The 27694-nt window shown below is 42.5% G+C and overlaps 1 protein-coding gene across 1 annotated transcript; it reads right to left on the reverse strand.

Moving 5' to 3' along the window:
* Positions 1-27467, reverse strand: FGF5 (fibroblast growth factor 5). Its single transcript, XM_042469898.1, has 2 exons — positions 27061-27467; positions 1-120 (listed from the first exon to the last, which is right to left on the reverse strand). The coding sequence occupies exons 1-2, from the start codon at positions 27455-27457 to the stop codon at positions 104-106; spliced, it is 414 nt and encodes a 137-aa protein (XP_042325832.1). The 5' UTR covers positions 27458-27467; the 3' UTR covers positions 1-103.
* Positions 27468-27694: the final 227 nt, after the last annotated feature.

The following is a 27694-nucleotide window of genomic DNA, read 5'->3' on the forward strand; positions in this document are numbered from 1 at the left end:
GTTCAAGGCCACATACCATTCCCTTCCCGTTTTCCCAGTCCTGTGGACTGCTGAGGCATAGGTGTTGTAGCTGTTTTCCTGAAACCTCTCTCTGAACTTGCAGTCATCTGTAAATGTGGCCTGAAAAGAAAAAACAAAAACAAAAAAAGTTGTTTCCCCCCTCAAAAAAATGAGTATTTCAATTGTACTATACTTTGTGATCACTTTGGCCACATAGCCAGAAAAACACAAAAATTTCTCACTAGAAAGAGCATCTTTCTTTCCCCTCCTCTGCCTTCTCCCCTAAGAATCACTGGCATAATGTAAGATTAGAAACAGTAACTTAACCAACTATAAAGGGTATATGAAGTGCATATTCACTTTATTGATGCTTCAAGTCATCAGTAAAGCCAATTTTAGCCTATGTGGAAGTACAATGGAGTACACCATGTCTTCTTAATGGAAACATTGACTACTGTGACCAATAATTATCCATCAAATGTATATGCTGTACTATTATACGAATGCAAAAATAAAATCTGTGCTAAAACATTTTGCTTGCTTTTAAAAGAAATGGATAATTACTTTATTTGGTTCAATTTATATTGTTTACTTTCCTCACTAAAATAGCTGTTCTGCTTTCAGTTACTGCTGGATAGGCTGGATTACTGTAATTGCTCTCCATGTGGGCTTCCTTGAAGGATAGTTTGGAAAATTTAGCAAAATGCAGCCACTCCACTGCTGGTGGAGGAAATTCAGTAGTTATATTGTGTGGCATGCATTGCTATTGTTGTGTGTCTTCAAGTCGTTTTTGACTTAGGGCAACCCCAAGGCAAACCTAACATGGGATTTTCTTGGCATAATTTTTTCAGAGGAGGTTTGTCATTGCTTTTCCCAGAGGTCAAGAGCATGTGACTTGTCCAAGATCATCCAGTGAGTTTCATGGCCAAACAGAAATTGAACCCTGGTCTCCAGAGTCAACACTCAGCCCACTATGCCATGCTGGCTCTCATATTGTGCCAAATTCTGCTGGTTACTGGTATATTTTGGGGAACTTGGATTGAAAGTGCTAGTATTAGCCTAGAAAGTTGTAGGAAATTCCATGCAACTTTACTTTGGGGGATTAAGAGTGAAGGTTTGTAGAAAGGGCCACCTACTCCCCCAGTTCAGCATGGAAAGACATCTTAGAAAACAACTCTGTTTATTGTGAGGTTTTTATTGGTTCAATTGGCTGGCTGTATTTTAAAAGCTCTAGGCATCAGCTGATTTTGATATTTAACCTTTTTGTACCAACTGGACATTTTAGTTTTTCAGAGTAACATTTCGTTGCCCCATCTGCACAGAATTAGACTTAAAATGTTGACATTCTGTGATATTATGTCCTGAAGAGCTTGTACACAATGTCTGAGATCTGACATCAAACAAACATGATGTACCAGCCACACAGTTCATGTCCTCCTCCATCTCAGCAGCTGTCAAAGAGGGGTCACTTCTGTTTACTGCATCAATGAAAAGGGGAGATAAAGGGGAGGTATTTCAAATGACGAAGAAGCAGTTGGTTTCAGCTCAGAAGGGAGAAGAAATGAGTCAATCCTCACTTTCTTTCTCTTCCAAGTCCAAACCAGCCACAACTTTATTGACTCTTCCTCCTTCTCTCCTCTCCACTGCAGTGGTATCTCCTTTGTCTTGAAAGCTGTGATGGAAGTGGGAAGTTTGGGTCAAGGTGCAAAGCAGAGATTCCCAAACGTTGGTTCTCCAGATAATTTTAGAATTCTTTTCCCAGAAGCACCTGCCACCATGGGCAATGTCCAGGAATCCTAGGAGTCTAAAACATGTGGAGGATCAAAATTTGGAAACCAGTGGAATAACTCCTTGTGCATGTCCAAAAAGAGACCAGTGTGTGCATAAACTGCACTTATGCATGTGAGCTGGGGTGGCGTAGTAGTTTGAGCATTGGATTATGACTCTACAGACCAGGATTTGAATCCCTATTCAGCCATATAAACCCACTTGGTGACCCTGGGCAAATCAAACTCTTTCAGCCTCAGAAGATGGCAAAGCAAACCCCCTCTAAAGAAACATGTCAAGAAAACTCAGGAAATGACTTCAAGGCACACAATAATAACACATCACTAACAGGATCCTGCCTGATGTCCCCAGCATTTAATCACTTGTCTTATCCAAATTTTCTAGGAGATAGTTTGTTTCAGTCTAAAGAGAAGGAAAGGGGGAAAGAAAAGAGGGGAGGGATCTTGTGGCATAGTTAATATTATTTTAGTATAAGTTTTGATGGACTACAACACCTTTCCTTAGATACACCAGATCCCACTTGATCTTGGAAGCTAAGCAGGGTCAGCTCTGGTTGATGAGAGACTGCCAATGAATACCAGGTGCGGTAGGCTATGTTTCAGAGAAAGGAACTGGCAAAATCTCCTCTGAGTAGTCTTTGCCTAAGAAAACCCTATTAAATTCTGGGGTTATCATAAACTGACAGACATGAAGGCACATACAAACACACAATGAGTTATAAACAACAGAGCTACCTTTGCTGAATTCCATTTTTTTGAGTAAAGAGGGCATAACAAAATTACCTTTGAAAGGTAACACATATTGTATGTTTAAAGAGTCATGTTTTTAAATTATACTCATAGGGCATTCTTGGGCATTCTGATTTTGATCAGAAATTTAAAATCTATAAAACTTTTATCGACCTCTTAATAATCCTAAAGTCCACACTGCAAGCAATGGGTAATCCAATGTGTGATTAAAACCACATTTTGTAACATTTCAGACAATTAATTGTTTTGGTAGGCTTTTTAGTGAGTTACACAACAAACTATTTTTCAAAAAGTACTTTTCAGAACTATGCATTTTGCTTTCTGAAGTAAATGACAAAAAGGTACCCATTTCTTGTACAGCAGAAAAACTAAACTGGCTCTGCTGATGGGAAAACTGATGGGAAAGCATATTCCACTGCACCTGAGCAGTAAGCAATGTCCATACTGACCAATTGCCCTGATTTGGCAGGGACACTCCAATTAACCCTCTATCACTCCACTTTTAAAATGTCCCTGTTTGTCTCTCCTCCCCACAATCGCCTCCTTCATTCCCTTCATCCATGGATTACTTTAGTTGCTGCAAATGTGCAGAAATAGTTTGCATTCAATTAACCCAGAAGGAAGAGAAGAACATGGAGCAGAGCCTTGCTCTTCCCAGTTGGTTCAGTGAAAAGCAAACTACTGCAGCCTCTCCAAGCATGTGTGTTCTTCATGCATAACTCTTGCCATCTTGACCATTGACATTGCATGGCCATGATGTGTCCTGGTTTTCATATCTGAAACGTTGGAGGGTATAGGAAGTGCAGGAAGCAATTTTATCATATTTTTCTACTAGCACCAGTTATTTTAGGCCCACGGGAGGCATTTTTTTCTAGTTGGAAGTGATTTACAAGCTGACTTACTGGTAAAATGTCCTCCCCTTAAGCTAAAATGGACCATGGCGGAATGTGGTGAGAATGACCCATCATCCCTACAAGACACTTGAGGGCAAAAAAGATGATTATTTTTTGCACATGGGTTCAGTATTCCAAGGACTCTTCGGTGCATTACAGACGGCCCAGAAGGGGCCGTCTCGCGCCACCACTGGTTGCAGCATCCGGGAACCGCAGCAGCCAAACGGCACGGTTCCCGGATGCTGCCAAGAAGGAGCGTGAAAATCGCGCTCCTTCTTACTCCCTGGAAGAGATGCTATGAGGCGCTAGTCGCGCACTCATGGCGTCATTTCCAGGGCACGACGTGCGGATGCAGAGCGTCCGTTACGTCAAGATGTCTGCGGCCGTGTGGAACGGCCACCGCCATTTGTTACGGACAGAGTCCGTAACAGGAGTAGGGGCGTCTAGAAGAACGTCCCTTTTTTAAACTGGGACGTCCTGAGGACGTCCCAAATGGCAGTATGTAACCCGCCTTCGATGATCTGTGTGGCCCCTAACCCCTGACCATTGCCTACCCCTGTCCTAGGAGGCATGGGGGCTTATTTTTAAAAACTTATATTAAAAATTGTAAGGTTTGGATTCTTTGAAGTCCCATGGGAAGCAAATATACTGCCCAATCTTGGGCACTTACCCACTCTGATGTGTTCTAATAAAGGGTGTGCTTCATCTACTAGGAGAACCATTTCAGGCTAGTTAGCATGCCCTTGGGACTAAGAGCTTGGAAATCTGCTTGTGAGTACTATGACATCCAGAAGCTTCCATCCAGCATAGCCACTTGTATTCCCACAAGGTAACTTTTCCAAGCTATGCCAGAGATTCTCCATGCACCCACCCAGCCTGCAGTTTGGGTTGTGTACGGGAGCCCTAGCATGGCTTCATGTGTGTTAGCCCTCAAAATGTTCATTAACTCTGTGCATTTGGTGCTAGGGAAATTTTTCCAAAAGAGCAAGCTGGGACTGTGAAGGTTACAGGATACAGTATATTTTGTTTCCTACAGTGACAAGGACTTGCAGAATGGGTTCTCTAGCAAGGACTAGGCATGATGTTTATCTTCCAGGAGGCTGTACATGATCAACTAATGGTTAGAAAACTTCTATTTGCTTCATGGAATTTTTCCAAGACAGGCACTTTTTAGTAGTGACTTGGCAATATTGGCAAATTATTTTAATATGTAAAGAGTTGTGGCTCCTAGCTCCTATTCTTTTCAGACTATGGTCTTTCAGGATGGGAGACAGAACTCCATTTCTTTCTCCAGATAAAACTGGATCCTTGATTCACCAACATGGCCTTCAGATCTTTCCTGGTGCAGCTGGGAGAAGTAAAACAACTTTAATTGCCACTTACAAATTGCTTAAAGAAGAGGAAATCTATCACCCCTAAAAGAGGAGATATTGCATGTGGTGATTTATATGTACAGATGCTCAATTAGACATAAGATTCTAACTTTTCTAGAAATACCATAGTAGGGAAGCCTGTAACCAGATGACCCATATGTCTTTTTGAGCATTCTGGGAGCTGTAGTCCCAGAAGTCATTTTTCTTGAGTCCTGATGTTCCCTGGGTTTAAGGTCCTAGAGTGCTAAGGGAAGAGATCAAAGGGTGAGCCATCATTGTAAACAGGGATAGGCTGGGAGGAAATTCTGCTGGTAAAGTTTTTGCTATTCTTCCCTCCTCTCTCTTAATGAATGGACCCTTGACCTCGGTACCCTCTCCCATGTGTTCAGCCTGAAAGAAAGTTGGACTGATGGATGAGACACACACTTCCGTGCCAAAACAATCCAAAACCCTTTGGGAAAGCAATCATGTGGAATTGTCTTCTCAGATTTATAGTGAACAAGCCAAGAACAGGAATTCACTGCACTGTGATCATCTTCCAGCTCCCCTCTGTTGTTAGTAGCTATTTAGAGCTTGTTCATTTTTGAAGAAGGAGACTGGGGGGTGGGATAGGCAGAAGAATTCTCTTTTCACACATAATCCATCATGGTGAACAATAAGACCTTTTTTTTAAAGCACATTATTGAAGCCATTATTTCCTCTTTTTTTTGCAAGAAAAATGCTTAACTCAGCCCTCTCCAAACTACTGGCCTTCAGGTGCTTTGAATTAAAACTGACATCATCCCCAGCTAGCAGGACATTGGCTCTGTACAAATGATGGGCCCTGTAGTCAAACACATTTGTCTAGCTTTATCTGTTAAATGGGGTGGGATTTGTATAGTTTGTTGTTGTTTTTCAGGACATAAGACATCCTGGGAAACCCATTACTAGGGCTTCTAACATTGTTCCAATTTGACTGATGGACCCCAGAGAGTATTAACAGTGACTACATCCAATACAACAGATGTCTCTTGTGAAGGTCACTCCCCTGCTCTAATCTATGTCTGGCCATTCGGGCTAGAACAAAAGGATGAAAAAGTATGGATGTGATCTTATCTGTGGCTACTGAAGCAAGTCCTCCGTTTCCTGCCAAGATCTGTCTCAACCAGAAGAGCAAAGCCTTTGTCTCTTGGGACATTAATTTTGCTCAGCTGCCTTTGCAATCAATGAGAAAAGAATTATTAAACAGGATGGTAAATTGAAAATGCCTCTGAAAAATTTGCTTTTGTTTATGTTGGAAACATCAGTGGAACACGCTCTTTACTATGAAAAGGTTTATTATTTGTTAAACTCTCAAAATATTATATGATTTGACAACCATGAGATAGTATCTAGTAGGTCTCAATGAAAGCATTTAAGGAGGAGCTTAAAAGCATTCAAGATGTTTGCTTCTATTAGGAGGTGTGCTACAAGGGTTTTATGCTCTGGTCCCATCTCATACTTTGACCCTCAGAGTTTTCCTACCAAAACTTCAAAAATTCAGCACCACAGAATATTACAACCAGTGCATAGTGCAGTAAATGAGATTCCTTAAGTCCTTGTACTGGCTTCATATTAGGCATCACTTTCAATATCACCTAAGGAACATTTTGCTCTCCATACCTTTTGGACTACAAGAGCTGAATCCCATGCTGGATGGGGCTGAGGAGGGTTGTAAACTAAAACTATTATAGTTTTTATTGTAAAATATTTCCATCTCTGTCCTGAGAAGTTTTTGCCTTTTCTAAAGTCTGTACTGTTATCACTGAATGTTCAACTATGGGGCTCAACAGACCACCTTGAAAGGGGGGGCTGGGGGTGCTCATTTTTGCTACTGAGGGAGGCTGCAGCAGCCAAAACACATGGCTTCCCTCTGCACCAAAAAGAATCAGCTAAAAGCAGGCTCTTTTTGGTGTGCACGGTGGATGCCATGAGTGCGCCATTGGCGCACTGTCATGTGTTGATGACACAAGCATGGCGGCACAACATGCGAACACTGCATTTGCATCATGATGGCAGCCCCCGTGTGGACCATGATGGTGGTGCTATCATGTACTAGGGTTTGGGAGCATGTGGTTGCTCTGCTCTCCTGAACCTTAGTTTTGGCCCCAGGGCACCACAAAGTGCCTGTCTGTACCAGGCCTACTTTACTTTTGAGTTAGGATGGCCACCTGAAGTCTTTTCACATTAGACAATTATGGTGCTATGATTCCACTTTAAATGCCATGGTTGCATCCTATGGAATCCTGGTACAGTCAGCCCTCTGTATCCCTGGATTCTGCATCCCCAGATTCAACCATTCATGCCTTGAATTTTTTTTTAAATTCCCAAAGCAAACCTTGATTTTGCCATTTAATATAATGTATACCATTTTACTTGTTGTTGTTGTCATTTCCAACTTATGGCAACCCTATTATGGGGCTTTCTTGACAAGTTTCTTCAGAGGGGTTTGCTATTGCTTCCCTCTGAGGCTGAGAGAGTGTGACTTGCCCAAGGTCACCCAGTTGGTGTACATGGCTGAGCCAGGATTTGAACCCTGGTCTCCAGAATCATAATCCAATAGTAAAAGCACTACAGAAAGCTGGATCACTACCCCATTGTATAACAAGGGACTTGAGCATTCATAGATTTTGGTACCCACAGTGGGTTCTGGAATCAAATCACAATGGATAGCAATATAGAGATGGGTACTTAGAATTCTAAGGAGAAAACTCCAGTGTCACACCAGAGTACACACTCCCGGATTCCACAGGATGCAGCTATGGCAGTTAAAGTGGCATCATAGCATTATAACTGTGTAATATGAAGTGACCTTTGTTTTTTTCACCTTTAGCATCTATATGGCTGACAGACGTGTATTACATGATACTCCCCATGCTAGGAATAGCTATATCTGTTGGACTAGGCCAATAAAAATACATATTTTCATCAACATGTGTACATTTCCTCATATTTAATATGGACAGAACTTGAGGGCTTTTCAAATGCATCAGAAAATGACAGATTTTCCCCATTCCTCCTCTTGGGGTACTTTCAGAGAGATAGATTCTAGCACCAACAATCAAAAAACACTGCAGCTGCTCTGCCTCCCCACCCAAACAGGTTTTCTGGGCTAAGAAATGTCATGGAAGTGGCAACAAAACAGAGGAGAGCTACAACTAAAAGAAGTCATAATCTGGACCCCCTGCAAAATTCCTCAAAGGAGGAAAGGTAATACGTATCACATTCAGTCTCACCTGGAAACACCCTTGGGATCACACCTAGTGTATTCTCTTCCCCCACTTATATTTCATCATATCAGTAGTGACACTGCCATTTTCTTTCTTTAAAAACAGGGGAGGAGAAATGCAATATATCTACACATTCTAAACTTCAGTCAGTTTAATGGTAGGTAGGTTTTATGTCCCTAGTTTCTTTCCAGGCTCTCAGATTATAGGCCAGGCATGCCAGGTACCAGGTTAAGATTGTAGGGAAGACATGCAAGGTACCTGGATCAATCTTATGATGATTCTCTCATTTTAGAAAGCTTGCGTATTTTTTTATTTTTCAAAGAGCCACATGAAAATGTATTCACTGTACACTCACTTTTCTGCTTCTTAAAAATAAAACAGTCCTTTTTGAGTAGATGGGGAGGTAGAAGGGGAAAAGCAAATGGCAGCCCTGGTGTTAACCAATTGGGATTGTATGCGGTATTTCTTCTCCAGAAATTGACCTGAAGCAAAATTGCCCCCCGCATAGAAGATGTTGGGTGCATTTTGGGGGGAAATTTTAAAAAATGTAAGTAGTTTGCAGTCAACAACAGAGATAGTAGGAAATGATAATTGCCAGGATTAAGGTTGCTTCTGAATCCAGTTTCCTTATTAAAAATGAACTGCCTTATAATTTAATTAAATTGCTGCCTAAATGGAAGGCTGAAGGTCAGATAAGAAAGGGGGGACCTACCAGAGCCCACTAAATTCCATCCCCTGTATAACAGTGGGACTTAGGTTTATCTCTAGTTCAGCTAAAAGTAATCAAAATGTTGTCAGTATCAAAGAGCTTGCCTGAGTGACAAGCACAGCACTTGCCTCTTGCCTCCTCGAACTCATTAGCCCATAAAATAACTTCATCCTGCCAAAGCAGGAAAGAACAGCAGATGCTGGTTTTACATTATCAGCATTATTTAACCCAGTGATCTTTAGACATTTGGCTCAGGTTTCCACTAATTTCTTGCACCAGTTTGACGGATGGAGCCCCAGTCCTAACCTTTCAGGCTGACCCATCTTAACTTGTGTCCACCTATAACACCACTTCTTGCTTGTAGCAATCAGCCAAGAATCAAGAAAGGGGTTTAATTTAATTTTGGCAGCCACTAAATTATAAGTCAAAGCTCTAACATGAAATGATAAAATGATTTCACATTAGGGAGGAGGGGGAAAAAACAGCTTACATTCACCCAAACACCGGGCAAGCTACAGAAGAAGCTCTAAAGCTGGTTGAAAGCAAATCTAAGGCCTTAAAAGGAGACTGCACAACACTCAACACATTGATTAAAATAAATTTTACTAAACCGGAGCTACCAGCTATACTTATATTCTAGACAGCTCAGCTTTAATGTCTTACAATCCGACTTTTTTTTTTATCCAGACATCCTCTGTAAGCAGGAGATAATCCACGCAGAAATTTACAAACATATAAAATCTGTTGTTCACTTTTAAAGCATGACAAACTGAAACCTTATTCATAGGTTTGCCTTGTAAATGATACATTTTAAAAAAGCAGGGACGTAGCCAAGGGGGGGGGGTCCTTGGGGTCCGGACCCCCCCCCTTCCATTAGAAAAATGAATGGTGCGTGCTGCTGCGACGCTGTGCCCAAGCCCCATTATAATGGTGGCACTTAGTCTGGACCCCCCCTTCCTAAAATCCTGGCTACGTCCCTGAAAAAAGGGAAAGAATTTTGATGGTTTCGAGATTCTTGCCAAGAATACCCATTGTGCATCTTGTTGTGAACAAAACTTCACCTCACTTTAGAAATATACACATTTAGAAGATTTGGGGAATATTTTATACACATACATTGGCATAAATTTATAAAAAGTGGAGGGTTGAAAATATGTGCAGTTAAAAAAATGCACACTTTAATCAAAGGAGAAAATGTGGGGAAAACACACTAATGGAGAAAAATACCACACAGTTTAGTCCACAATGAAAAATAATGTACAAATATGTGTACAATAGAAAAAGCATGTGAACACATGCAGAAATTACTGAATGCATATGAATTTCCATGAGGAAAGAAGAAACAAGGTCTCTTTTTACACTACACAATTAAAACACTTTGGTAGCATGTTAACTGCATCCTATGGAATTCTGGGATTAGTATTTTGAGAATTTGGAATAATTTGGGAAACTACAAAACCTGGGGCAAAGCTATGGCAGTTTAAGTGGTATCAAAGTGTTATACAAGCTGAGCATCCCTTATCCAGAATTTCAAAATCCAAAATACCAAAGTCCAAAATTGTCCACACAAGTGTCTGAGATACGTAGTGACACCTGTGCCTTCTGATTGTTCATTGTGCACAATGTTTCCTGCACAAAATTATTAAAAATATTATGTATAAAATTACCTTCAGGCTATGTATATATAAATATTTCATATTTAGGTTTGGATCCCAACTCCAAGGTATCATATTATATATATGCAAATATTCCAATGGGGGGGGGGGGGGAATCCAAAATCCAAAACACTTCTCACCCCAAGCATTTTGGACAAGAGAGACTCAATATGTAATTATATAGTGTGAAAGAGACCAAAGCCTTGCAACCTGATATGAACTAAGGCTGGAACAGGAATACAGATGGGATAGGGAGAAAAGCTATGAAATCAAGACTGAGAATTTATTTTTATTTTTATTTTTGCATCTCAAATAAGTAGCACAGCTTGTACTTGGTGTATGGTCTGGCACATTAGACCAGGCCAAACACTTTAGTCAGAAATCTTCTGGCTTTGAAAAGCGGCCTCCGAAGTGCGCCTGGGACCCTGGCTGCAGCTGGGCTGCACTTGTCAGTAGAATCAGCGATGAATTACATGCAATAATTCCCACCTGCATATCGCAATCTGGTGCATCCCATTGGGGTGCAATCAGGGGTTTTGTCCATGTGATAAGCTCCTAGGAATGTAGCCGCATTGCAAAATCAAAGCAGTTTGACACTACTTTAACTGCCATGATTCTAACCTACAGAATTGTGATATTTATAGTTTGATTGATGTGCCAGAGCTCTCTGACAGAGCAGGCTGAATACCTCACCAAATTACGCATCCCACAGTTCTGTAGGATAGAATCAAAAGTGGTGTCAAGCTACTTTATTTTTGCTCTGTGTGTGTACCCTAGGATGCTAACCAATGCATTCAAATTGCAAACGAAGATATTCCACTTAAACATTAAGAAGAACATCTTGATAATAAGAACTATTTGACTCTGAGAGAGAGAAAGCCTGAGACCCTCCTTCTTTGGAGGGAGTTAAATGACGTTTGGAAATGTTACATTTTTGACTGAAACTTTTTAAATGCTTTAATTGTGTATTTCTGCATGACAGACAACCTTCTGGGTAGCTCTTAAGATACTTTTCAGCTCTATCATAATTCTTTACAATCATTAATTTTATGACCCAAAAAACAGTTTCTTTCCTTGTTTTTTCCTGGTTTATTCTTCATCCAAGGTGATGAGTGAAGGGGGACGAGGTAAGGTTTTAGGAAGTCTTCACATACTGCATGACCCCTCTGTGGTTTGTGTGCTGTATGGCAGGGGTAGGCAACTGAGGACGCGGGGCTGGATGCGCCCGGCAAGGCCTTTGGACCGGCCCCAGCCTGGTCCTGCCGCCAATTGCCGCAGAGCCTTTGGCCTCTCGCGTGAGGGCGTGGGGTCCTTGGCCTATCAGGAGGAGGCGGGCAGGGTGGCAAGCGGGGGCAAGGGGGGGCATTGTTCTATAGGCCTCAGAAACTGCATTTATATTAAACATTTTTTTTAAAAATCAGCAATTTTGTTTGTGTCCTCCATTTTTAAAAAAAAGTGTCCTCCTTTGAAAATTTTGTCCTACAGTTTTCCTGGTTTATTTATTTATTTAATTTTTTTAAGTATTTAATTATTTATTTTTGGCTTTTCGGCCCCCCCATTGTGCTGAGGGAAGCAACCCGGCCCGCCCGGCTCAAAAAGGTTGCCTACCCCTGCCGTATGGCTTCAAGTTGTTTTCTGGCTTATGTGTTGACCCTAGGTTACCCCTCAGGGGTTTTTTTCTTGGCAGATTTCTTCAGGGGGTTGGTTACGTTGCTTCCCCTGCGGGCTGGTGAGAGCAGTGTGGACTAAGCCCAAAGTCACCCAGTGGGGGTTTCACGGATGAGTGGGGGGAATTGAACCCTATCTCCCAACATTGTAGTCCAACACTCAAACCACTGTGCCATGCTGGCTCTTCCAAAGACACCTATCCTATATTATGGTTTGCTAGCAGTGCATTCTGATGGCTATTCCATCACAGCAGCATTTATGAAAGTTCTGTCTGTAGATCATAGGCTATTAGCCTGGATTCTAAAGTATAGTTTCAGGCTTAGTCCATTACAGTATCTCTTTTAAGGACTTGGTGGTATGGTGGATGTGGGATGTAGATGTGGATGGGTTGCCTTCCTGAATACATCTAGATGGATTCTAATCAAACCGTTTAATGACTTTTCTTTTTGACAGACTTTCCTAGTTTATCGTTTTTGCAGCGACTTTGCGCCATATTGAGTTTTAGCAGCAAACTTTGGATAGTTTGGAAATTTAACTTTTTCCTGATTGCCTGAACTTCCAGAATCTTCCAACTACATAGTTTAATGGCCCAAGCTGCCTAGGGATACTGGGAATGGACGTCCAAAATGCAACTGTCTTCATTCTCAGCTTCTTACATCAGTGCAGAGTCCATTCATTTTTTTCCTCTTCTTGCAGTTTTGGGCAGGCAACAATATCATATGGTTTCGGTATTTGATGAACTGTTGACACCCTGTGAGCTGCTAACACATGTCTGTGGGGTCTTATACTTTAACATGAAGTTTGAATGTTATGCAGGATTTTTATAAGGCATTCAAAGCTCTTTTTACTGCTAAATTTTTCTAAATCTGAAAAAAAGAAATCTCAGATGATATGGTGGATATACCTCTGTATGTGTGTGTGCACACCTGTGCATGCGTTGTATGCACATATGTACATGATTACCCACGACCATGGAACCTTCCTTGTTTTGAATTACAACTCCCAGAACCCCCCAGTAGTAGTATAGCCAGTGGGATTCTGGGAACTGTAGTCCCAAAAAAGTACATGTACAAGTTCTTGCTATTTCACAGATACCATTTCAGCCATTATCCCACGTGTAAGGCAGTTTTAGTAAATTAGTGTGATTTTTACTTCACACTTTGCGTGGAGTTTTCCTTTTTTTTGACATCGCTTAAAATTTGTTTGCTGAAAACTCCTCGTATTCCTCTATCCCCTGGCCACCCGCTTTTCCAAATACCTAGGATGACGAAATCCCAATAAAACACAATTTTCTTTTTTTCTTCACAGCACTGGGGCCGAAGGAGACGGGACGGCATCTTACGTTACTTTTCCTGATGACACTGAGTGCGGAAGAAGACGGGATGGGAAGAACGAAGAGTAAGACAGAAAGCGGAAGAGAAGCAAGAGAAGAGAAAGGAAGAAGAACGAAGAAGAGAAAGAAGAAGAAAGAGAAGAAGAAGAAGACAGAAGAAGAACGAGAAGAGAGAGAAGAAGAAGAAAGACGAAGAAGAAGAGAAGAAGAAGAAATCCCTAGCTTTGTCATTTTAGGTCTTAACCTAGTGATTTCATGGATGATTGCTTTTTGCTTGCTGCTTGAGTTATCTGAATATACATTTATTTATAGGACGTTTCATGGTTTTTGGGCAAGATGGGCAAAGATGTGTTGGATGGGGGGGGGATGGGGCCTGGGATTTATGGCTTGGCTTATGAGTTGTGATCCGTTGCCTTGGATGAGCAGCGAATATTATGGAAAGAAATGAGAGGAGGTGCTTTCCAAAATCAAAGTGTATAGTTTGAGTTGCGACTTTCCCCTCTCCACGACTGAATTCTCAACACTGTGACCCCAGTCCCTGAAACAATTTCCAGCACCTGGGGCTCAGCAATGGACTGGAACAAGCATACAGCAGCCCTCCATATTCCCTGATTCTTTATCCACAGATTCAAGCATTCATGGCTTGAATAACGTACAAATATCAAAAAATATATAAATTCCAAAAGCAAACACTTGATTTTGCCATTTATTATAAGGGACATCTTTTTTACTATCAATTGTATTTATAGGAATTTAGCATCCATGGGTTTGTTATCATGCTGGGATGTGGTCTTGGAACCAAACCTCAGTGGATACCAAGGGCACACTGTATTTATCTATATGACAAATGTGAGCGAGTACATTTCTTAGCAGCAGATTATCAGCACTCATTTGGAGCAGTCCTCTCAGAAATGAAGAGATCTGTCTAGGCGGCTTGAATCTTGGACATCTTTTTCATCAGCTAATTCCCAGACTGGCATGTATTCATCTAGTGTAATATTTCTCACTCACTCACACTCCCAATAGATTTCACAGGGGCTAACTGTTTGCACAAATCTGGGGAATTGATGTATATGGGACAGAGTGCTGGAACTTGGATATGGAAGAAACCAGGTTCAAATCCACACTAGTTATGAAATTTGATCATCTGGCCCAATTTCATCAGGGGTTGCCCTGCAGTGGAGCAGGGGGGGGAACTTTGTGTATCAAAAGTAACACGAAGAAAAAGACAAAAAACAATACAAATCACCACCATCAAGAGCACCCACACAGATATGTTTGTTTCACTGGTCTCCGGGCGTACTATTGGGGGAAAGGGGGGGGTCTTCCTGAACGGTGGTAAGGGGGGTTCTTCTTGACATTTAAGTTGTGTTTGAAACTAGCCAGTTGTAATTAAGAAACACTATAAGCATGTATATATACCTTAAATAAGGCATCGCTTCAAGGCTCTAAACAAAGCAAAGAAACACAGTTCACCTGGGCCCCGACGCCAAGACCCATTTCATACCAGCATTTTCTATACGCTCCAGTGCCCTTCTCCAAAATGCTTAGGATCAGGAGGTGTTTTGGATTTCAGCTCTTTCCTGGATTTTGGAATATTCACATCTATACATCAAAGAGATATTCTTGGAGATGGGGACCCACAGTCTTAAACATGAATAATTTTTGTTCCTATCAATATTATGTTTTTTCCTCTCAACCCTCTCCCCCACTGTCCCCTGTTCCCCTGTTACAACTCCTGTGCTGAGGTGGAGGAGGGGTGTATAAGTGGCGTGTTTTGTAATGGAAACTTTTGCGGGAATCACTGCTCTGTGCCCATTTCCATGTATAAACCCTGTATAAACCACCACTGGCTCCGACCAGTACTGGGACTGTGCTCTGTTTTTGTCATCTGATGCTGAGGCATGCTCCAAGGGAGTCTACTCCTGTGGTCCTGATTTTCAGCTGCCTGTTCCCGCACCTTGCCACATCTGCCCCGAACATCCACCGCTCTAGCAAGCTCCAGCCTGTAACAGAAGACTTTGGTCTAGATTCAAGTTGAGTCTTCTGACGCCCCTTGTCCAGTCCTAATAAGCCACTATCTCTCCTTCAGAAATGAGGAAGAAGGTTGCTTTAGACTTGTCCTGCTCTTTGCGCGCAGAAGGATGTTAGCTAGCCAAACTCATTTTATGTGTGTTCCAAAATGTATAGTTGTGGGGAACCTTAAGACTACCATTTGGTGGTTAGGGAATCTTGAGATGAAGTGGATTACAGCCCATGAACCTCATTCATAAATCGTATCTATTCTAGTGAAAGTCCAGTGTCTGATACCACTCTCTACTTGTCGCATCCATAACAGTGATGAAAGCTGTTTTATTTTCGGCTGCATCAATGAAGTATAGTGGTGCTGATGAAAGGCAGTGTTAGTAGAGTACAGACCATGGTTAACTGCATCTAGTTCTGGACCTACCAATTCAGAAAGGATGTGGGAGAAGAAGCTGGGGAGTGTCAGGGGGTAGGCAACCTTTTTGAGCCGGGGGCGGCGGCGCCTCGAGTTGCTGTCCCTCAGACAACTGCTGGGGGGGCCGAGCCACAAATAAAATAATTAAATTACTTTTTAAAAAAATAATAAATATAATAATAAACCAGGACACTGTAGACAACCTGTTCAAATGGAGAGGACACTTTTTAAAAATGGAGAAACATAGGAGGACATTAAAAATTGTCTGATTTTTTAAAAAAATGTTAAATAAATGCATGTGTTCTGAGGCTTCGATAGACAATTGCCCCCTTGCCGCCGCCTTGCCCCCTTGCCCCGCCCCTCCTTGATAGGCCAAAGGCCCCACGCCCTCACGCGAGGGCCAAAGGCTCTGGCGGAAGATTGGCGGCAGGACCAGGCTGGGGCCAGTCCGTCCCAAGGCCTTGCCAGGCCACATCCGGCCCCCACAGCCGCAGGTTGCCTACCCCTGGTCTGAGAGGAAGGTGACCAAAATGCTGAAAGTTCTGGAAACCGGGCCCTATGAGCAGTGTTTAGGCCGTTACACACGGGCAAGTACACTTAACGGTACGCGCAGAGCGTCGACTAGGGTAAGAGGGGTGGGTGCTTCCGCACCGCCCCTAACCCTAGTGCGTGCTGTGCATGCACAAAAATGGCGGCGCCCCTTCCACACGGCCACCTCATCATACGTCACGGCCGCGGCCCGCCTCCAAACGAAGGGGCGGCGCAGTTGTGACGTAGTGGGGTTGCGTCAGGGCGCCTAGGACGCCCTTTCGCGCGCCCCGGAAGGAGCTCCATTTCGGAGCTCCTTCCTGGTTTGGTCCGCTGGGTGCAGCCTCGGACGGCTGCACCGCCAGCCAAGGACCAAAGGAGAAAGCAGGGCCAAACAGCTCCTTTCTCCTTCTCCCCGCCGCCTGCGGGGTGTCCTTGGGGCTTGAAGCCCCAAGGACACCCCTTTCCAGGCTGCAGGAGGGGCCTTTTGCCGCTTCCCCGCAGCCCGGGGAAACAGGCGGCGGATCGGGGCTTCATCGCTGCCCTCTTTCTTGCTTGGCCGACTCCGCTGCCCGCTGGAGGCCCCGGAATGGGGAAAGGTGCACCTACAGGCCGCCCCAAAGGGGCGGTCTGTAACGCGCCTTAGGGAGCTGGGTATGTTTAGCCTGGAGAAGTTTAAGAGGTGATATGATAGCCCTATTTAAGTATTTGAAGGGATGTCATATTGGGGGCACCTTTAAGACTAACGGATTGGGGTATCTGTGAAGCAAGCTTGTTTTCTGCTGCTCCATAGACTAACATTAGGAAGAACTTCCTGACACTAAGAGCTGTTCAACAGTGGAACAAACTCCCTCGGGGTGTAGTGGAGTCTTTTTCCTTAGAGGTCTTTAAACAGAGGCTGGATGGCCATATGTTGGGGATGCTTTGATTGTGATTTCCTGCATGGCAAGGGGGTTTGACTGGATGGTCCTTGAGGTCTCTTCCAACTCTATGATTCTATGAATGCTTTACCTGTGCAACAGAGGGTGCACCTACATTAGAAAATAATGCACCTTGACACCATTTTTATTGCTTTGGCTCCATCCTACAGAATCCAGGGATGTATAGTTTTGTGAGGCACCAGCACTCTTTGGCAAAGATGGCTACAAATCCCATGATTCCATAGGATGGAGCTACAGCTCTTAAAATGATATTAAACTGCATTATTTCTACAGCGTGGAAGCACCTAAAGACAAATGTGCATCATGATCATGCATACCTCTCATCATCACTGAACATAATGCAAGATAAGAGTACATTGGTGCATCATAGGTGCATCATAGAAGCACAATTAGAGCTGAATAAAGACTTCTGTACTTCAGCAATTGAAACACAACTTTTGTAATTATTTTGAACTATTTTATTTTGAACCCTAAAGACCAGCATTCCTAGCTTGAGGCCTTCCAGATCTTTTGGAATACATATCCCACTATCAAACTTTCACCATTACCTCGGTAGGCTGGGGATGATTGGAATTGTAACAGAACAGCTATTGGAGGGTAGCTGTTCATGAACAGCTGCCCTAGACCATTAGAGGCATGATAGAATAGTGCATGGTAGGTCACAGCATAACAAGTTCATCTCTGCCTTTCATCACCTTGAATATCTATGACAGGGAACTCCTCCTCCTGTGCTTGCTTCATTCTGCCTCCCATTTCTTTCGGTGATTTGCTTTTGAAAAGAATGCATTTTACTCTTGCTATTTGGTGCTCTGATTTAGAGAGTGATCAAAAGTAGAAGGAAAATAGCAGATTTACTTTGTGCTGAAGGTGAACAAAGGTGATTTTGAAACAGCATCAGAATCTGTTCTTCCTTAAAAGCAAAAGAGCACAGCAGGTATGTTTTTACATAGCAGTACCACAGTTTTGAATCACCCCTGTAGTGCCACAAAATTATAGAAGGAACGATATAAGTAGTAGTTATTATGAAGTCATAATGTAAGAGCAGAAATGTACTGGAAAGAGAATGTGGCTGAAATGGGTCAAGACAGCATTGCATTACTCCATGTAGAAAGTTCAAATGTTCTCAGTTGTAATCAATACAATATACTGCAGCTAGAATACTTTGGGAATTAAATATCTACATAGATCTTCATTTGTAGAACCAGTTTAAAATGCTGGAGTTAGCTTTTAAAGTCCTAAATTAGCTTTCTCATCATGGCATCCTCCATATACTGGTTGAAGGCAGGCAGATTTTGAGGCCATATGTTAGAGAAGACTATCTTAGGATCAGGTTATTTAAAGGACTGTCTGCATGTGTCTGACCTTTAGGATCAGCACTTGAAGCTCACTGTGAACACTTTGAGAATTGTAGCATGGATAGGGTCTTTTTGGTGTGATCTCCCATTTCTGGAATATCCAAAATTTCAAAAGGGACTGTGTTCCAGAAAAACAACAAAGAATCTTGTGACATTTGTAAGGCTAACATATCTGTTTGAGTTTTTGTGGAATGTAGTCTACTTCTTCAGATACATGGAGCACTTCATTAGATTTTTTGTTGTTGTTGTTTGCCTTCAAGTCATTTCAGATTCATGGTGACCTTAAGATGACCCAAACAAGGGGTTTTCTTGGCAAATTTGTTCAGAGGGGGTTTGCCATTGCCATCTTCTGAGGCTGAGCGTGTCACTTGCCCACAGTCACCCAGTGGGTTTCCATGGCTGAGCCAGGATTCGAACCCTCATCTACATAGTCCTAGTCCAACACTCTAACCCCAGCACCATACTGTCTCAGCATGTATATATTAGATATACATGCATAATATACACATTGGCTTCAAGTATATATACATAGTATATATGGTTGGGGTGGCATTACAGCAAAACTGGATACAGAAAATCACAATCCCATTATCACTATGCATGGGGACTTGATTCTAATTACAGTAGTACAAAACAAAGCAAAACACGTCTAAACTTTTTCTCTCACTTCGACTATCGGGGGGGGGGGGCACTTCTAAAATGCTATTTGTTTTTCAAGGGATGCCTCTACTGGGTCAGTCTTCCCACAAAATGCAAACAACTGCTTTAGAGAAGCAACATTATTGGGATTTTGACAGGGACCCAAAGAGTTAACCTTTCCCCATATCACCTCCAGATTATGGATGCTCAAGCTTTCCTACAGCTGCTATTTACAGAATGGGGAAAATGTGCAGGTTGATTAAAAATTTGGTCCTGAGAACAGCTTGATGTTCACTCAGTCAGCTTGTACATTGTACATTGTTTTGACTGAGGAAATCCCTCCTCTTAACAGGGACATAGCCAAGGGGGGGGGTGTTCTAGGGGTCCGGAGCCCCCCTTCCATTAGAAAAATGAATGGTGTGTGCTGCTGCGCCGCTGCACTCAAGCCCCATTATAATGGTGGCACTTAGTCTGGACCAAAATCCTAGCTATGTCCCTGCTCTTAAGTCACCTAGTAACTGATGAACTAGCTATGGCAGCAACAACCTTTAGTGATCTGAATAGGTGAAGCCTACATGGAACAGAAAGTGATAAGACTTGTTTGTTCTCCAGCAAAATGGAGTGCCGAGATCTGACTGCTACCATTTCTGGTTTGTGAGACCCAACAATTTTCATGCCAACCTCATACCACAATTTTGAAAAGTTACTTTTTGGACCATAGCACATATAATCTTCGAGTTAGCATGACCAGTCAGCATGGCCAAAAAAGTAACTTTTCCATATTCCTGTCCCATATTCCCATGAGATGATGAGATGGCCAACACTGAATTTGCATGGCGGAGTCAGAAAACTTGAGTTGGCTTTGAGAAAGCAAAGGCTATTGTCCCAAGTGGGCATGCTATACTATAAAGCTGAACCTGGAAGGCTCGCTGGTCTACTGTGTAATTGTTTTAACTTCTGCACCACAACATCCTCTTGGGATGACAAAGCATATTAGTAATTTCTGTGGTCAATTTAATTAATCTCAAGGTTGAAGTCCAGACCTTCTCCAGATCAGACTTTCCTTCCAGGATCACCCAGAGAGTGGTGGATGCTCAGGTCAGCAAGTAGACACTCAACCAGGCATGTTAAATTTTGTTTTGTTTTTTTTAATTATTTTTAATTTTAAAAATAAATTATCCCCTTCTACAAATAACAGTGTTTAGTATCAGAGCAGCAAAAGCAAACTCCATTTTGTTCCTGCTGTCAAGTTGTTACAAGTAAGTTTAAAATGTGAAAAGGCTCAGGGTTCAAGAGATTCCACATAAACATTAGAAATAACTTATTTTCATGTAAGTGCTGTTTGACAGTGGAAAACACTGCCTTGGTGCATGGAGGCTTCTCCATCTTTAGAGGTCTTTAAACAGAGGTTGGATATTCCTATATGACTAGGGGTTAGAGTTTACCTGCACATCCATTTTAAAGCAGCAGTCATTTCCAACAGTAGTATCATACTTTGTTGTTGTGTGCCTTCCAGTCAACTCTTATGATGACCCTATCATGGGGTTTTCTTGGCAAATTTCATCAGCAGGGGTTTGCCACTGCCATCCTCTGAGGCTGAGGGGTTGTGACTTGCGCAAGAGCACCTAGTGGGTTTCCATGGCTGAGCAGGGATTCAAACCCTGGTCTCTTGGAGTCTTGGTCCAGCACTCAGACCATAACTCTACATTGGCTACCACTAAAGAGCCAGCATGATGCAGTGGTTTGAGTGTTGAACTGTGACTCGAGACTCTGGAGACCAGGGTTTGATTCCCCACTTGGTTACATTTGGTGACCTTGGGCAGGTCACATGCTCTCATCCTCAGAGGAAAGCAAAGGCAAACCCTATACTAAAGAAATTTGTCAAGAAAACCCCGTGATAGGGTCACCATTAGTAAGAGTTGACTGGAAGGCACACAAGAACAAAGTATGATACTGCTGTTGGAACTGACTGAGCCTTGAAGATGGATGAAGAAATCTTGTCAAGTAAATCTCCTGATAGGTTCACCTTTGGGTGCCATAAGTCGGAAATGACTTGAAGCCACACAACAACAACAACAAGGAAGAGATTGCTGCTGTTCCATTCCCATTGTCCTCTGTTTTGCTAAGAAAAATTGGACATATTCAGACATAACAATGGCAAACCAGAATTCTGTGCACAATGCCTGATTGCTCCCACTATATGCAGGAACAGCTGAACAAACTATAGACCCTTCTGGCCATTGTTTCTTTGTGGCAGCTGAATTTAACAATCCGGCTTGTCTCTCTTCTGACAAGTCAGAGAAATAATCCTAGATCAAACTACATGTGCACCAGATATCACAGTAAACCACTGAATGGGAGCCAATGATTTGTTCAGACATTCCTTTGTGGGCTAAGTTGCAGGTAGGCAATGAGAATTCTGGCTTCTTGTCATGTGCAATCATATTCATAATTCAACTGATGTTTATGATGCACAAATCCTACAAAGGTAGGACATCCAGCAGGAAATTAGTACTGTATTTCCAATCTGGATACACTTGCTGATTTGGCCATGAAGTAATAAATGATAAAGCATTAGAACCAATATCATGTGGTATGAGCATCATACAGATATTAATTGGACTCTGTCTATTAGGCCAGATGTGGAAATACAGCTTCCCAGATGTTGTTGAACAGCAACTCCTAATGCTCTTCATCAGTGACTATGCTTGTTAGGCTTTCTGGAAGTTGCAGTTTAATAACATGGGGGGGGGGCACATTCCCACCTTTGATTTAGGCCATTAAATGAGACATCAATAAAGGAAGATTTAAAACTCAAATCAGTCAGTATAGAGGAATCCATCTCTTTGTTTCTTCTTTCTTTCTTTCTTTTTTCTTTTCTTTCTTTCTTTTTTTTTTTTTTTTTTTTTTGGGGGGGGGGGAGCAAGGACCAACAGACCCTGGCATTTGTGGATGATTGCTTTTCTCTCAAGCCTTGCTATTTTTACAGTTAATTTTTACTGTGCAAATATTTATGGCTACTGTAAAGAAATGAGCAAATAGAATTTTCAAAGACAGAGATTTGACATGGAACAGCTGGAGGCAGATGGATAATTCAAACTAGGCACTGGAGGAGAGGAGAAAAATGTGGTGAAACAAAGAGGCTGAGAAAAGTGGGGTGAATAGCAGCAAACTGCTGACACAATAAGCTTTTTTCAGCAGGAACCGCTCAGCAGTGCCACAAATGTTCTAGTTCTTGCTGTGTAAATAAAAGGATTGGTTAAACAGCATCAATACCTGTGAGATATATAAGGATGCAGGGAAAGAAGCTGTCTAGCCAGCTATCCAAAAACCAATTATTTTGGAATAATTTCACTCATGCATTAGATCTGAGGTGTTCCTAAAGCTCATCTAGTTCATCCCTTCCTAGCCTCATGTCCTTTATGTGTGCTGGACTTCAACTCCCACCTTCTTCAGTTAGCATGATGAGATGGAGGGCAGTCTAATGCAGTTCTCTTTGCTAAGAGCAGACTGAGTCTGTAGTCACCTAAATCCTACCTTTATGTTGACTGAGTATTAATGATGGCCTAACTCTCAATATGGTTTAAACCGGATTGTGAGTCCAAATGATCCTGTTTAAACCACCATGGTTCCCACTTAATTTGAATAGCTGAAGTGATTCTGAAAGGGGGGGCATAGTTTTTACCCATTTTTACCCATTTAACCTGCGTCAAAAATACTGGTAAAATGGAATGTTTTTGGGGCTGAATCGATTTATTTCAAAATAAACTGATTCAGCCCAAGTGGGAACCAGAAGGATTTGAATCAGATTCGAATCCTCACTGGTTCCCACTGGGAGCGGCTTCCCCAGCCATACCTCCATGCCTGCTCCATCCTCCCGGCCTGCCTCTCTCCTTCCACCCAAGCTTCTCCCCCGCCCCCAGTATGGCCAGGAGGAGGGAGGGAAGGAGGCATGATGGGGAAACCACGGCTGTCGCTTCCTGTACTGATTTTTGAAGACGGTGCAAACATAGTGGGAATCACTCTATTTGCTGAACTGGTTTCAGGAATCGGTTCAGGAATTGAATCAAGAGGTAAGTGGAAATGAGGCTGAAGTCTCAGTAACACTGTTGTTGTGTGCATCCTAGTCATTTCTGACTTATAATAGCCTTAAGGTAACCCTATTCCAGGGTTTTCTTGGCAAGATTTGTTCAGAGGGGTTTTGCTTTTGTCTTCCTCTGAGGCTGAGAGAGTATGACTTCCCCAAAGTCACCCAGTGAATTTCCATGGCTGAGCAAGGATTCAAACCCTAGTTCAATGAGCATAGTCCAGTGCTCAAACCACTACTACATGCTGGCTCTTGTTGTAACATTACTTCTTCACTTTAAAGGGATGCGTAAAATAAAAACAAATACCAGTAATCAAATAAAAATTCTCCCCTGCTACAGAATCTGCCTGGTGGGCATATTTTATCCCTCTTTATATTATAAATGCATCTACGCTATACAATCATAATAGCTTGATACCACTTTTAACTGTAATTTTTCTATCCTGTGGAAGTCTGTTGAGATTTTGCAGCTAGAGCTCTGTTGCTGTAGTTCAAAGGAGGGCACTAGAGTTCTCTACTAGAGAAGTCTAAGTACATCATGAAACTAAAGTCTCCACTGATAGTGTAAAGCAGCTTGTGGTTGTTTAGATGTTGTAGTAAGCATCAACCCAAGCCAGCCTGGCCAGTGGTCAGAGATGGGAGCTGGAGTGTATAGCTGCTACAATGGGTGGGATTTCAACCAATCAGTCAGTCAATCAGTCAGTCAGTCAATCAACTGCTTTCCTTATACCCTACCTCTCCATCAAAACTAGAACTCAAGGCAGATACATTACATTACACCACTACAACACTGGGAGTTGTATTACTGTTTTAAATCTTACTGAAAGCACCCAGTGGCTATAGACAGAAAAACCTAAATAAGAAAACTTTATATATTAAAGATGTTGTAAGACATGACAACTCTGAGAATCCTTCCTTATCCCCACAATTAACTTCAGCTTCTTTAAGTCCAAAGAAACACCATTACTCTTTATAGTCTTTTCTCTTCCCACATTCATTTCACTCACCTTCAATCAACCACAAAGATTCAAATGCTGGATTTTTACTTGGGTTGCATCGGCTCAGGCTGCTGGTTTACAACTGCACATATATAGAATCATAGAATCATATAGTTGGAAGAGACCACAAGGGCCATCCAGTCCAACCCCCTGCCATGCAGGAAATCTAAATCAAAGCATCCGTGACACCACATTCTGAGGGAGTTTGTTCCACTGTCAAGTGGTTACATTTATACCCTGCCTTCCCTTCCAGCAAGCTCAAGGCAGCACCAATAGCTCTTCTCCACACCTTATCTTCACAACAACCATGTGAGGTAGGATGGGCTATAAAAGAGCAACTGGTCCAAGGTCACTTGCTGAATTTAGTGAATCTCCCAAGACAAAGCCCAGCACTCAAACTACTACCCTATACTTAACTTTCTCACATAGGGGGTGGGTGTACCAAGGAGGCTACTTATAATGCCATACAAGTTTTAACTACACTTGACCCTCTGCATTTGCTGGAGTTAGGGGCACATGACCCCAGTGAATGTGGGAAAACTGCCAATAACAAAATCACTATACTTTTATCTGAGAGACTACCTCTAGGTCCTCCAGTGCAACTCTTTGGTCAACATCTGCCAGACACTGACCATAGACTTGCTCTGGAGGAGTTACAAATGCCTAGTGGAGTATTCACTCTAGGAATCTCTAAGTTCTTCAGTGCAACTTTTGGTTAAATTTGACCAAAGAGTTGTGCTAGAGGATCTAGATATTCCTAGAGAGAACATATTAATAAAATCCATATTAATAAAATCCATGAATAAAATCAAATTCATAAAAGTCAAAGCTGCAAATGTGGAGGGATGAGGGTAAACAAATATTTTTCAAGGAAGCAACATGTGATTTCCCCCCCCCCCCCCCCACTCTGTCTCCTAAAGTGGTACAATCCATGGAACTGTGCTGAATTCCCCCTTTGCAAGTCATACTGTTTGATATGTCTTTTACATCATCCTCATGGCCTAGCACACAATGATATGAATTTGGAAAGTTTTGCTCGCCTCCCAGGGTTTTGATTGGCCAAAGGATTAGCTAAGGATTGTTTTTCAATCTCATTCGCTTATGTAGAGAGATCTTGTCACACCTATGAAGCTAACTGAAAGAAAGAAGCTGGCAGCATGAGCTTTAGTAGACTTCAGTCTACTTCCTCAGCTGCATTTGGTGGAGTGGAAAGCCAGGGACAGAACTATATATGCCATTAGTGTGTGAGAATGTTAATTCATATTCAAAATCCTTTGTGTATGGAACTGAAGTGGCAAACTGACATTTTCACACAATAATGGCATATATAGGTCTGACCCTGGCTTTCCACTCCACAAAATGCATCTGAGGAAGCGGACTTGAGTTTATGAAAGCTCATGCTGCCAACTTCTTTCTTTCAGTTAGTCTCAAAGGTGCAACAGGATCTCTCTACATACTGATATTACAGACTAGCATGGCTATATATCTGAATTCTCATACTGCTATGTTTTACTTTGTTATTATCCTATGCACATTCACTTCTATCTCCTACTGGGTTCAACAGGCCTTACTTCCAAGAGCATTTGCCAAGCAGTACACAGTCTTATAGACAATTTCCAAGCATGGCAGTGAAGAGGGTGGGTAGCCATGTTGTTCTTTTGCAACAAAACCAACAAAGCATCTTATGGCCCCTGACAGACCAGTGATGGCAGTTTTAATGTACCACCATCACTTCAGGCTGAAGTGGGTTATGCACCATACAGTAAAGCATATTGGACTTTAGGGTGCCATACAACTTAGTTGGTTTGACTCAGAAGTAAGCACCCTTTCAATGGGACATGGATGGCATGAAATCAGGTCTCAAAGTCCAAGAGAGAGAGAGAAAGGGAAAAGCCAAAAAAGAAGAAACATTAGCTATAGAAAGTGAAAACCTAAGCTATTGTAGGGAGGAGGAGGAACATTCAGCTATACATACTTACATATACGTGTGTGTGTGTGTGTGTGTGTGTGTGTGTGTAATTCTTCATGCTTCTCTTTGGAATAATCTGTTTTAGACTCATATATATATATATAAAATTATATTAGACTCTTTAGAAGAGTCTCATATACTGTCTAGAGTAATTTGTATCTATGCATGTATGTATATTGTTCTAGCCATTTTCTGCGTTCATAATTTTATTGTTGGCTAGTTCAAGCAACTGCCCTGATCTATGTCTCTCCAAGCAATGTGTGTACTACACAATTAATACACAATAAAGAGATTTAGGGGCTCAGAAAGCCGAATCCTTGGGCTTTCTGCTGGCGATGGGCGCAACCTATATACCCTGTTGAAATCAGAGACAAAATTCCCAATTTTAGATTCATTCCCACCGGGAATGCCAGTCTGAGCATGGACTCACATGGAGGTCAGTCAACACTGAAGAAAAGAAATAAACAAGAAATCCCAACCTTCATCTCAACTAATTTCTTCAGTTGGCAACCCTCCGCTCTTGAAGAGCAGACTTTTCAGAAAAAGACAAGCACACCAGGAAATTACAAACCGGGTTTGAAGACACGCGCGGGCACAGGCTGGAAGCAGGGTATGCCCATAAAAATGCCCATTTGGTCCCCGATTCCCAAAGAAAGGGGAACAGAGGAGGAAAAGAAATCGACTTACTTAACAGGCTGCCTTGATGGGACCCATTGACATGCCCATCGGGGTGGATTTGGAGATGGAAGCCGATGCCAACTCTGCAATAGAGGCTGCCAGTCCTGCGCCCGGATGGGCTCCACTGGAAACTACTCCTCTCCAAAGCGCTGGCTGGCACTTCTCCGGAGGGGCCCGAATAAGAAGCAGCTGAAAGGGCTGAAACAGAAGAAGAAGAGGAAGAAGAAGAGGTCCCAGAAGTGGACTCCTTCCTTCCAAGGCGGCGGCTGCTACTGCTGTGTCTCAGCCGGAGACCTGGGTCTCCTCCAAGTTGCTGCTCCTGGTGCGCCAAAGCCCAAAGGATCCGGTGGCTGAGGAAGAAGAAGAGGAGGAGGAGGAGAAGGCAGAGGGAGGAAGACAGGCTCATGCTTCCAGCATTTTGCACAAGATCAGGAGGAGGAGGAGGCTGCTTGGAAGAGGCGAGCTGGAGGCAAGCATCGTCAGCCCCGAAGGAAGGTCGGAGAGCTCGCCTGCGACGCTGGCACCGAGATATTTATAACCTGGGTGAGCTCACAGCTCTCCCTGCATGCTTGCAGGCTGCGTCCGCACTGGAGAAATCATCCGGTTTGATCCCACTTTCCCTGCCCTGGCTCAAAGCTAGGGA

The sequence above is a fragment of the Sceloporus undulatus genome, chromosome 5 (genome assembly GCF_019175285.1).
Source record: "Sceloporus undulatus isolate JIND9_A2432 ecotype Alabama chromosome 5, SceUnd_v1.1, whole genome shotgun sequence".
Classification (NCBI taxonomy): Eukaryota; Metazoa; Chordata; class Lepidosauria; order Squamata; family Phrynosomatidae; genus Sceloporus; species Sceloporus undulatus.

Bases quoted from the DNA above. Each gene is read 5' to 3' on its own strand.
- FGF5 (XM_042469898.1), bottom strand. From the start codon at position 27,457: ATGAGCCTGTCTTCCTCCCTCTGCCTTCTCCTCCTCCTCCTCTTCTTC.